This window comes from Arvicanthis niloticus, chromosome 11 (assembly GCF_011762505.2).
Source record: "Arvicanthis niloticus isolate mArvNil1 chromosome 11, mArvNil1.pat.X, whole genome shotgun sequence".
NCBI classification, from domain to species: domain Eukaryota; kingdom Metazoa; phylum Chordata; class Mammalia; order Rodentia; family Muridae; genus Arvicanthis; species Arvicanthis niloticus.
Window position 1 is genome coordinate 39,665,340 of NC_047668.1, and position 12,364 is coordinate 39,677,703.

At 44.1% G+C, this 12,364-nt stretch overlaps 1 protein-coding gene across 6 annotated transcripts in view; it reads left to right on the plus strand.

The window, feature by feature from the left end:
* Rnf144a (ring finger protein 144A) overlaps nt 1-12,364 on the plus strand; it is a 113,945-nt gene that overhangs the window by 65,041 nt on the left and 36,540 nt on the right. For 4 of the 6 annotated variants that reach the window (XM_034514399.2, XM_076942052.1, XM_076942053.1 and 1 more), the window contains one exon: nt 9,247-9,392. The exons of the other annotated variants lie outside the window; for them this stretch is intronic. In XM_034514399.2, the coding sequence (XP_034370290.1) occupies nt 9,258-9,392 (135 nt within the window). In that variant the 5' untranslated portion in view covers nt 9,247-9,257. The remainder of the gene's footprint in view (nt 1-9,246; nt 9,393-12,364) is intronic. 6 annotated transcript variants of the gene reach the window in all.

Below are 12,364 nucleotides of genomic sequence, written 5' to 3' on the forward strand. Positions count from 1 at the left end.
TGATGTTCCACATTTCCTGTATTTTCCTTCCCCGCAGATTTTTTTCACAAAATTCATATTCCTTGCTTATTTGTTCTAGGTTGTCTATTTTATCTTTGAATCCTGATATTCTCTACTTGATACATTCTATTTGTAAGGCTTTCCTTTGAGTTTCCTAGTTGAGTTATTGGATTTTTCAATTCCAGCTTCATTTCAGTTCCTCTTCAGTGTTTCTGTCTTCTAACTGAATTCCATTCTCAAGACATAGATTGTCTCTGTCATTTTCTTCAGTTTGTGGGTTTAGCCCCGGGTGTGGTGGGGTTGAAGATCACTCAGACATTATTTTTCCTTAATTTTATTGAGTTTGTGTCTTTAACCTCCTTGAATTCTTTGATGAAATTTCTTATTGTTCTTTAAACTCTGTATCTTGGGGGTTATCTAGATAATTTTCACTCTCTCGGAACAAGCTATAGTGATCCACTCTTTCCAGCCATGTGCTACCATCTCCAATTGGTCTGTTTATATTTTGAATATACAAGTGGATCAGAATCTCCATGGTTTAATCTGCCTTAAAATCACTCTCAGTATCCACTCAGAGATTTGTTTCCCTAATCTATGAGTCTCTCAATCTAAGGATTAGAAGTCAAGATTAGCCATCCTGAAAGTTCCTCCCAATGGTCTGCTGGAGCCTCAGGCTAATGGCGAACATTTCTCCAAAGGCAGTCTCAACAGGATTTCTTCCTGTGTGTGTCTGTGACTTTGTTTTTGCTTGTTTGTTTGTTTGATTGATTGATTGATTGATTTCGCCTGTGGGCATCAGGAGCTCTTGAAACAACGTGGACAGTCATGTGGACATATCTTTCTGTGTTGCTGATGATGTAAGTGTGAATCCCTGACACTCACATGAAGGGAAAGTACGGGGTGTGTGTTGGGGAAAGCTGTGGAACCACCCTGCCTGTGGTTCTGTGTCAGAGTACATCCCATCCAGCCTCCCAGTGTTCCTCTCCATCGTCTCAATCTTCAGTCATGGCTTTTCCTGTCCTTGAGTTCCTAATGACTGGTCTGCGATGTCACCTGGCAGGTGTGTATTAAAGGTGAAAACCCCTAGAGCTTCTGTGGTACTGGCTGGCCTTTTAGTGAATGGTCTTTGTCCAGCCACAAGCCGTGTTACAAGGTAGGCAAGAAGCAGGCTCCCTCTTTGGTCCTTTGCTCCTCGGTCTGCCTGGTCCTCCCACTACAACACATTAGGGGATGGGCTTTATGGTGCAAAGCCATATTGCTGAGCTGTCTTCCTACAGAAAGAACTTCATGATCCAGTTGATCCCCAACAGTGGGCCTCCTTTGATTGATAATACATTATCCATTAGCATACCAAACCCTAAATGAATAAGATCATTATGAATTCACTGAGATGCCTATAAACTTTGTTTACTCTAGGTGTTTTTAGATTTTAGTGGCACCTTGGGAAATCCTTAGCTTTGAATATCATTTTTTTCTCTTGAGCCTACATTTCTGGGGGCTGAGGAGTCTTTTAAAAATATAACTCACTGGTGCAACTTAGGTTGAGATTTGTAGGTTTGGATTTAGAGGTTGGAAAAGGTCACAGGTAGACCAGAGAGTTCCCCAACACACCCATACACACATACACACGTACACATGAATATGTACATGCATACACAGAGCTCCTCTGGTGACATACTGGGTCATTATCATAGTCAACAAACATGCATTTCTCACTAAAACCTCTACTTTATTCAGACTTCCTTTATTTTTACCCAGAATTCCACCTTACCTTTCAAGGTCAGTATCACACATACTTTCGTGGTTTCAAAGAAGACGCTGGCAGTATGGAGGACCATTGTCCAGGATTCTTTAGAATATCTTCCCACTATAAGACTGGGTGTGCAGTTTTAAGCAGAGGAACACAACCTGAAGTGTCAATCTCACCCAGCCTAGTCAGGAGTGCACACTGTCACCTGGCCTGACTACTGTGACACCCACAGGGTGCATCCACCAGAGACAGTGTGACATCACCCTGGCACCCTCCTCTCTGTGCTCCTGGACAGACAGTCCCTGTGTGCAGCCCACCCTAGAGTCTGAGTTGGGCTCCATCTCCCCGGGGGAAGTAGCTACAGAGGCCAGCAGAACTTTCTCAAACAAGATATGTGTCTTTTCTCTTTTTTATTTTGAGACAGGGTCTTCCTGTGTATCCTAGCCTGGTCTGGAAGTCACTGTCCTCCTGACTTTGCTTCCAGAACACTGATATTGCTGGTGTAAACTGTCATGCCTAGCTTGAAATTTGTATCAGGTTCCAGTCAGCTACTTATCTGTTTAGTCTCTTTTATTTTGTTTTGTTTATTGTTTGTTTGTTGTTTTGTTTTTGGTGGTTGCAAGGGCATTACTTTTGTATTTGGGGTCACAGTTCCATACCCCTGCTCAGTGCACTCAGATCTTGGCCACAACCTCTCAACTTTTGGGTGTCTTTGCACATTGCCAATGCGAGTGGGTTGCTTTGAGCATGTCCTTGATTTGTGGCATTGTGGGGTTTTCCATGTTTCTCAAGAACTCTCTTTGAGCCTGCTAGAATCAGCCGTTTATCTGTGCATGCTGGTTCCTTAAACTGGAGCACTTTATTGGACTAAGGACTGGGCATGGCATGCATTCTATGCAGAGTCCATTCCTTCTGCATCCTCTCAGCTGATGCACAAGGAAGGATGCACATGCACACATATTAACCAGTGTGTGTGCTAGCACGCTGTCTAGCAATGTTTCCCATCTTCTTCTGTAGTATGCTGAGCATGGGTTCCTACTTTAACCTCCAGTGCTATTCTATTATCCCAGGATTTCTAGTGTCTTTGCCTCGCTTATCTTAAGCTTCCTACCCACAAGGGTGCCTTAAAGTCAGTGCAGAGAAACAAGTGAGGACTGAGAAGGATTAACAGTGTCTGAGTAGCCACATGCTCACATGCTCGCATGCAGAGGCCATAGGGAACCATGGGATAACCAGATCTATCATTCCCCACCCCATTCCCTTGAGTCAGGGTCTCTCACTGAACCCAGAGTTTCTCATTTTATGACCAGCCTGGTTACCAGGGAAGCTGTTTCCTTTTGGGATTCTTAGTCTCATCAGTAAGATAATCTAGTAGTGGATTCATGAGGAAGCAAAGGACAATGTTATTAGAATTTAAGGGAAGATGCTGGGAAAAAGGAGTGAGTGAAAATCATGTCATTTATGTTAAGCATGGAAAAGAAACAGCTTATTAAGGTTTAAAAGCATGCCAGGTGGTGGTGGCACACACCTTTAATTCCAGCTCTTGAGAGGCAGACGTGGGTGGATCTCTGAGTTCCATACCAACCTGGTCTACAGAGCTAGTTCTAGGACAACCAGGGCTCCACAGAGAAACTGTCTGGAACCCAAACAAAACAAAAAGAAAGAAAAAAAGCATCCTTAAGGATGGCTTTTTCTGGTGAGCTAAGAAAAGTACCCCAAAGTATCTAGCCTGGTGGCAGTATATTGTCTTCTGTACCCCTCCTCCACCTTTAGTAGGTCATAGCTTTTGTGTCATGCATGCTCTGTTCCTTAGATAATACCACTGGAAAGAAAGGCTTCTGCTCTGCAAGCTGGCTTCTTTCACATGTTAGCATTGATGTAGCTGTTTTAGTTCCTGCTTTTCTATCAGAGGCTGGCTGGCCAGTAAGCCCCAGTGTCCCCCAGCACCAATGTTGGGATCACAGGTTGACACAGCCTTTTACGTAGGTGTTGGGGACTGCATTCTCGAGCCCCCACGCGCGTGCAGCATATTCTCTTACCGAGCCATCTCTGCAGCTCCCATTATCTCTAATATCTTTGATTATTATAATTATGGACTACCTGCCTGTCTAGAAGGATGATGGATCACAAGACTGACCATTGCATAATCCCACTTGAAGGTAAGGAGAAAAACTGACAGGTATCATAGACTTCAAATTCCACACTTGGAACAAGAAAGTTATAGTAAAGAATGGTTGAAAATTATTCTGCATAATACAGCTCAGTGCCTGGAATCCTGAATGTATGTGGACCTTGAGTCCTGTGGATATGAATGGAGACTCCAGCATGAAATGATGCTGACTAGTGGTGTGCAGGCTCTGTGGTGAATCCCTATCTCCCCAAATCCCCTATGCTTTCTGTGGCTGCATTCTTGAGTTCCTGGTTTAGTGTGTCTGAGTTGAAAATCACAAACTAACAGGTTATATTAGTGACCTGTCTTGTTATAACAAAATATTTGACAAAAGCCACTTCAGGAAGAAAGAGTATCTTTTGGCTCACAGTGTGAGGGTGCAACGTTTGATGGTGGTGAAGGCATGGCAGCGGAACCCAAGTGGTTGGACACATTGTATCCACAGTCAGGAAACGGGATGGATGCTGATACTCCGTCCTTTATATCCGGTCCAGAACTAGAGTTCAAGGGGTGGTGCTACCACAGTTAGGATCTTCCTCCCCTATTAACCTAATTAAGATAATCACTCATAGGCCGCCTAGAGTGTATCTATTAGGGATTATAGATCCTGTCAAGCTGATCTAACAGGTTCTCAGGGACTGTGGCTGCTGCTGCTGCTGCTGCTGCCGCTGCTGCTGCAGTTCTCGAGAGTAAGAGGATATCATGGGCCACACAGCAGAGAAAGAAAAGAAATAGCCAACGACTTTGAGATTTCACAGGAATCCCATAGATCATCAGTCACGGAAGCTGAGCACAGTCAGACAGAGTTTATAGAAGAAAGGAGGATGGCAAGGGACCTTGATCGGGAAGAAATATGAGTAGGACTCTAGCGAGCAGGGACTTGTTTGAGAAGGTCATGTGATGAGGAAAGATGATGGTGTCCTTTTCCTTCCCTTCCCTAGCTTTGCACTGAAGATGTTGGGGTGCAAGGGCATGGAAATGAGATGATTCTGGCAGATAACCCTGTCAACCTCCTATTAACGAACTAAATGTCTTCAATGGCTAGACAGTGTCTCCCCTTCAACTCTTTCTTGACCTTGAGTTCAATCCTCTTCTTCCAGTGCACAGCCCTTGGTGTATTTTCAGTTGGACTTAATACATATCTTGCTCCACAAACATTTTGAATTACTTGAATCATGACTGTAGTTGACCAGACACCCTTAAAATAGTTTGTTGTTTCCCAGGACTTGACATTCACACTAGGAAAACAAAGACTTTTTTTTAATGATGCATTGTGATTCCCTTAGCAAATCCCTATTGTAAGTCTGCAGCTGTGCAGTGCTTGCAGAATCATATTCATGCCATCCTCCTGTGTGTGTGTGTGTGTGTGTGTGTGTGTGTGTGTGTGTGTGTAAAGGTCCTGGCGGACTCTCACACAATATAGACATTTTTCTTCCATGTCCGGTTGTTGTTGTCACTATTGGAAACATGGTTTTGTGCGTAGTTCAAAGACTATGTACTTCATAAGAAACGGAATACAGAAGTGGCAATGAAATGGGAATCTGTTCTGCTTTTGAAGTTGCTTGTGGTGGCAGGGCAGGTGCAGAGCAGGGACAGAGGTAAGGACAGGGGCTGGCATGTCCCTTGCCCAGTGCAGTGGAAAGACTCATTGTCTAGAGGGTCAAGCGGAAAGCATGGAAGGGCAGAAAGGAAGCCGTACAGCTCAAACCCTCCCAGCTGCTCCAAGGGAGACTGTAAACAGGAAGGGGAGTGGGGTGCTGAAGCTGGGGGGAGACAAGTCTTGGAGATGAGTAGGATGGGACAGAGCAGTGGCCTGAGACAGAGCCTGAGGTGGAAGCAGGAAATTACTCTTGTCCAGGCCAAAGCCTATGGAGTGTTTGATTGAGGATTCAGGACTGTGGAATCAGTTAAGCCCTACTTGTCTGCCCTGTGTAACCTGCTGTAGCCATATTGTCCAGCTCATCACCAAGCAAGGTTTTGGTGTTTGCTTCTTGCAAAAGTTCCGACTGTTGTACTGAATGTCCTGGAAGTTACCTTGGGCCTGTCTCTGCTCTGCTGATGTCTTTTCTTCCCCCTTGCAGCCTTAACTGGGGTATTTAGCAAGTTCTTTCGCCTGACAGGTCTTAATGACTCTTGCTTACCAAGCTGTCCCCAGCTCTGCAACTCAACATGTGACTGTACATGGGTTTTACAGAGAGAAACGGTAGGAGGTTCCCTTGGCCTTCCAACATGGCCTAACTATGTGGCAGATTATGGAAACCAGGAGCATTTGATCCCTTCCTCCTATTCCTGGCACAGTGCCCTGCAAAGTATGGATCCCGTGTCTGTATGGCACTGTCAGCAACAACTATTCCATATATTTTACTCTCCAGGATCAAAAAATCACTTAGCAGAAGCTGCCCCCTGGGGATGTTTCCAATCTTGAGTATGAAGCCTTATCAGCCCTCTGGTTGACTGAGTGATTTTAAGGCTTGTGAACCTTTTAGGACTAGTGACCATTCTTAAATATAGTCACTTTGTAGAGTGTAAAGTATATACTTGAAAAAAAAATAGAGACTTAAACAAGAAAAGATGCACAGAACTATAAACCATACAAGCAAACAGCAAACCATGGTCTTGATCTTAGGACCTCAAAAAACCCATGTTGGAGTTTATTGGCATTTAAATAATAATAAATTTAGAGTTACACAGACATGCCCTATATAAACACAACCTAGCAAGGTCTTTCACCTGACACATGTTAATGACTCTTGCTCACCAAGCTGGCATTATCTCTCTTCTTGCTGCAATTCCACATGTGCAGTGACTGTACAGGGTAGAAGCAGTCCATAATGCTAGTGTCCCCTTGCACCTCAGAAGGCTGAGAAACCCTGAGACCCTCTTGTGCTAAGGAGTCTGTCAGCATTGACTACATTAGGACATATGTTTAAATTATTTTAAAGGCTCTACTTCATCCATCTAAAACTCGTGTGGTCCATGTCAATGAGTCTTTTATAACAATAAAAAAATATACTTAGTGCAGAGTAAGTTAATTGCAGCCATTAACTGTCCTAGGAAGCTGCTGGTTCTTCCTTGCTGCCACCCACTCCCTGTCCTGAATGCAGGTTGGTAGCCCTTATTCCTGAATGATTTTAGAGTTTTATGGCCACACCCTTGTCTCCTTGAGCTCTACTCCTGGGGTCAGGTCTTTCCATGTGTCCAGATCTCTACTCTTTTTTCATGTTCCCACACCGCTGGTCACTGTGTCTTATCTGTTTTATATGTGTGCATTTTGTGTTGGCTTCTTTTGAGTCCCAGATGCCTTCTTTCTCAAAGGCATGTGGTATGGAATTCAACTAGCAGTTTGTCTTCACTGAATACTTACACACACGCACCAGTGGGCCTTGGCTCACAGAATGTAAGGAAAGGTAGGAAATGTTTATACTGTTGATCTGATGCTAACTGCAGAATATAGTGTCATCATGGTATTCTTCTCTTAGATCAGCAGCTCTCAACCTATATGATGACCCCTTTGAGGGAGGGTCACATATCAGATGTACTGTCTACCACATATTTACATTATGATTCATAACAGTAGCAAAATTACAGTTGTGAAGTAGCAACGAAATAATTTTGTGGTTGGTGATCACAACATAATAAACATAATAAAGCATTAGGAAGGTTGAAAACTACAGACTCAGAGCGATAAAGCCATGTTGGAATGAGATATCACAGGGGAAGGAGGAGGCCATCGTATTATCCCTCTTCACCCCATCCTTCCATGAATTGGGCTTGTCAACCCCTTTGCACATATGTGCATATGGGACTGAAGCCCACGGGGGTTTAGGCGCTCCATGGTACTAGTTATAGGCGGTGGTTTGGAAACATTAGTTCTGTCCTAACACGAAACACACAGGGTTCCACCCCTGCTCTGTATCATGTTTCTGATGAGAAATGTTAAGTCTTCTTTTCCTCCTGATGGGATCCTGTGAAAGGTCATCTTTGTAACTGGCCAGGACTTGGGGTCACCCTGGAGATACTCCTCTGACTGTGGCTTCGAGGGTGTTATCGAGACCATTTCCTCAGACATCTTTGAGTCTTTCTGGATGCTGGAGCTAGTGGCTGCTGATAGTGGTGTCAGATTTCTCTTCATTTACCTCCTGCATGTGTCTATGTCATTATGAGTACAGCCCTGTGCTGTAAGGAAGAGGTCAGAGGATACAGACCTTTACTGTCTGCTCTCACTTGGGGGTCCAGGTACTCTTGTCTGACTGCTTCATTCAGAATGAGATTTAGATGAAGAACAATGCATACTACACCTGTGTGCCAGTATCCATCTTAAGATGAGGAGAGGTGAGTGTTCAGACAGCTAGAGAGTTTATCTGGAATTTTAACCGAGTACTGTTTAGTTCAGAATTTGGCAAGCATGGCTTTGGAAAGCAGGCTACTAGGATCACAAAACACACACTGAAGTATTCCAGGTACCGGGTAAGTACATGATGCATAAAATCAAGTGGCAGGGTCCCAAAGTGAGAATTAGGATCTTTAAGGATTTGCTTATGCAAACAAAAGGCGATCTCTGGGAGGCTCCTTAGACAAGTGTTGGACTGGGAGCTGGGAGGTCTACCTCTTCCCTCTCCATGGTCTTCTTGGCTGTGTCGCTTACCATGAATAGTCAGACAACCAGCATGAGTGAACGGCATAGCTAGTGTGCAACAGGAAAACACAGATGATCGGGAGAATTAGCCACAGGCCTCTTGGGATGTGGCAGAGAAAGTCCTGGAGGTTGGGAGTGAGCGTCACTGGAGGACTGTTGTACACATTTGATTTCCTTTTAAGTGAACCTGACTGTCAGAGACGCAGAAGTAAACATTCTAGAAAATGGGATTACTTAAGAAGCACACCGGGGTGAAGGTATTACTGGTAGTCCACTGGAGAAGCTCAGTATCTTGTGAGGATGAGAAGAGCCATAGAGATGGGCTTCACTGGGGCCTTTCCCTCAGATGTTTCTCCATTACAAGCTGGAGAAGAGTCAAACACAAGAAGTATCTTAGCCAACTTCTTGTGCTTGCCAAACTTTACAAATGCATCTGGGAGGGTTGAAGGATGGGTGTATATGGTCTGTTTCAATTTTGAGGATTAACACCAGAATGTAAAGTCACCATCCTCAGACCTGAAGGCAAGGACTCCTGGATAAACCTCCTCAGAGGACCTTGTCTCCATCCACAGTCACTTGCTGTCCCCTCCCCAACCCCATCATTGCATTGTAGCAGGGAGATGGAATTCTCGATGTGACTCTATGGAAGCCACAGGAGGGAGACCTGAGTGTGTATGTCTCTCATTTCAGACTGTTCTGCAATGACCACAGCAAGGTACCGGCCCACCTGGGACCTGGCCCTCGACCCACTGGTGTCCTGCAAGCTGTGCCTCGGGGAATACCCAGCGGAGCAGATGACAACCATCGCGCAGTGCCAGTGTATCTTCTGTACCCTGGTTGGTCTCTCAGCTCAAGTCCACGCTCATGGGGCTTGTTGCTCTCACATCCAGACGCACCAAGCCACCCTTGGGACTAAACGTGGTGGGAGCCTAAGTCTATAGTCAGACTCCCACACACATGGGAAGAATTCTTCTGTCAGTCAGGCAGGTGGTTGGAGTAGAAGTTTGGCATGACAGTTACTTATGATACACAAGCTATCTCTTGAGCAGGATTGTAGTATCTTCTGGGACAATGAAAATGCCCAACACAGCACTCATCCTTCTTGCCAGACAGGAGGCTTTCCCACACCTCATTTTCAGTTTAATGATGACACTGACATTGTGGCAGGGCTAACCTGAGGACTGTGAGTAGCTAGGATACATAGTCATTAGTGTTAATTCTCCCAGCTGGATGCTGAATGACTGTATCTACAGCTTGAGGCCCAGTTTTCTTATACTACAGCCAAATTAAAAAAATTTTTTTAATTTTTAAACATTTCATTGGATATTTTATTTATTTACATTTTAGATGTTAGCCTCTTTCCCCATTTACCCCCACACACCCATAAACCTCCTATCCCATCCCTCCTCCTCCTTTTTGCTTTTATACCATTTTAATTATATGCAAGTATTAAGGTCAGTCCTAGATTGAGGAGCTAGCAATATAATAGATGCAAATAGTCAAGGAACAGGCAAAACAATAAACACAAATAGTCAAAGAACAAGCAAGGCAGTAAACAGAGTCCCATGATCACTCCCATGATCACTATTTCTAGGGGCTTAGCAGGATGACCAAAATATATGAGCCTACTTCCCTGTCCTAGCCAAAGTCATTTTCATGCCTGAAGCCTACTTCTTTATTCTAGCCTAAGATTTAGATTCCTGCCTGAAATTACTTCTTTGCTCTAGCCTGATGTCATATTCCTGCATAAAGCCCATTTCCTTGTCCTTGGCCAATGTCAGATTCCTGCCAAGCAGCACCAAAAGCTCTCCACATCTCCCCCTTTTTTATTTCATAAGCAAGACTGAGCCTGTCTTAGGTTGTTCTGACAAGAATGCCTTCCTTACCCATCATGGAATATGTATTATCAAAAGCAATGCACTTCTGTCTTAGGTGCAGCCAGAATTTCTTAAGGCCAAGTGATCTGTTCTCAATATGAATATAGAGATTCATAACTCAAGAAGCTTGGGTTTGGGTCTAATTCAGATATGGATTTTTTTTCTTTCATTTTTTCTTTCTGTGCATGTATATGTATCTGTTCTTTTCTTCTTTGTGAGTGTGTGTGTGTGTGTGTGTGTGTGTGAACATGCACACACATGTACCAATGTAGTCAAGAAGAAGGCATCAGATCCTATAGATCTGGAGTTATAGGCAGTTTAAGCCAGTGATGTAGGTTCTGGGTATTATGGTAGAACAGCAAGTGCTAACTACTGAACCATCTCTCTAGTCCAAAACTTAGAATGTTTATGTATCATAAAAGAACAACAACAAAAAATTAGCAGAAAAAGAGATTCTTTAAAAAACTGAAAAAATAATATTTACTCAGTTTTTCTGACCCCCACCCCTTGCCCCCAGCACAGAAGGACACATAGATGGAGTAGGTTGGACAAGGTTGTGTTGATCAGAGGGTGTGTCTGCAATTGCGTGATGTGACTATGATGTATAATATGATGGATGTGTTAGCATGCAGTACTGAGGGTGTAGGTGCACTGACTCTGCTGAAATATTCTCTCCAGAATGGAATCAAGGCAAATAGGAGCTACAGCAATAAACCCAAAGTCAAAAGGACATGGTACGTGCTTAATTGATTACCTCAGAATATTTGCAATCAAGTCTGGGGAGTTCCTTTGCCTTGCAAATGTGAATCCCTGAGTTCAGATTATCAGAACCCACACAAAACCAAAGGCATAACATGAACTTATGCAATCTAAGTGTTCCTTCCAGGAGCTGGGAGATGGAGACAGGAGGGTCCCTAGAAACTCATGGGCCACCTAGCCTGGCTTACACTGAGGTTTTAAAACCAGTAAAGGCAGCCTATCTGCAGCAAGGTGGAAGGTGAGGATCTACATCTGAGGTTGTCCTCTGCATACACCCATATTCACACGTATGAATGAACACAGTGCACACACACAAATACACACTGTATGGAAGCATCACCTCAGGTGCCTTAAACACACTGTGTTTGTCAATTGTATATCAATAAGGCTGAATGGCAAAATAAAACAGTTACTTTTAAGAGCACAGAAGTAGGGAGAGAACTCTCTTTAGACTATTCTTTGAAAAAGAACGATCACATCTGAATTTGAAAGTCATTCTGACTGCAGAGTGTGGACAGCTGCCTATGGAGTTGAGATAAGAACTTGGCTGGAAGTCTTTCCAACCTTCCTGCACTGAGTATCTTCACTCTCCTGCTCAGGGATTGCACCCTGTTTCATTTAGGCCTTGAGATCTAGGAGCTTGAGCCTTAAACCCACAGCACCTCATTCCTAGCTGGCCCTAGGCTGGCTCTCCGAAGCAAAGAGGCCTTCTGGTTCATTATTGTATCCTGTCAACTCATAGCTTAGTACAGGACTCATAATAGCTAATCAATAAAGGCTCAGGACATGAACCAAAGTGATTTGATCTTACTCCCGGAGCTCACATTCAAAGGCAGGTGTCTCATTAAAGCCCCAGGAAAAACTAACATCAACCTGCTAGGGAGGAAATTGCTTTTGATGTTTTCAGGAGGAAGGGGAGTACAGGGGAGGCTGGAGACTGGAAGAGGATGGACTGACTCTCTCCATCTGATGAATGCACTGAGCAGGGCTCAGATCTCAGCCAGCACAGGAGCCAGGACTAGAACTTGTAAAGGTGCTTCACTATTGCCTAAAGGGACATTTCTTCAGTTCCTGCCAGTGCCCTAAAACCCCTCTACCCTGAATGCCTTTGGACACACCTGCTGCTCTCCAGTCACCTGGAGCTGTCAGAGCCACAGCGTGCTTTTTCCTCC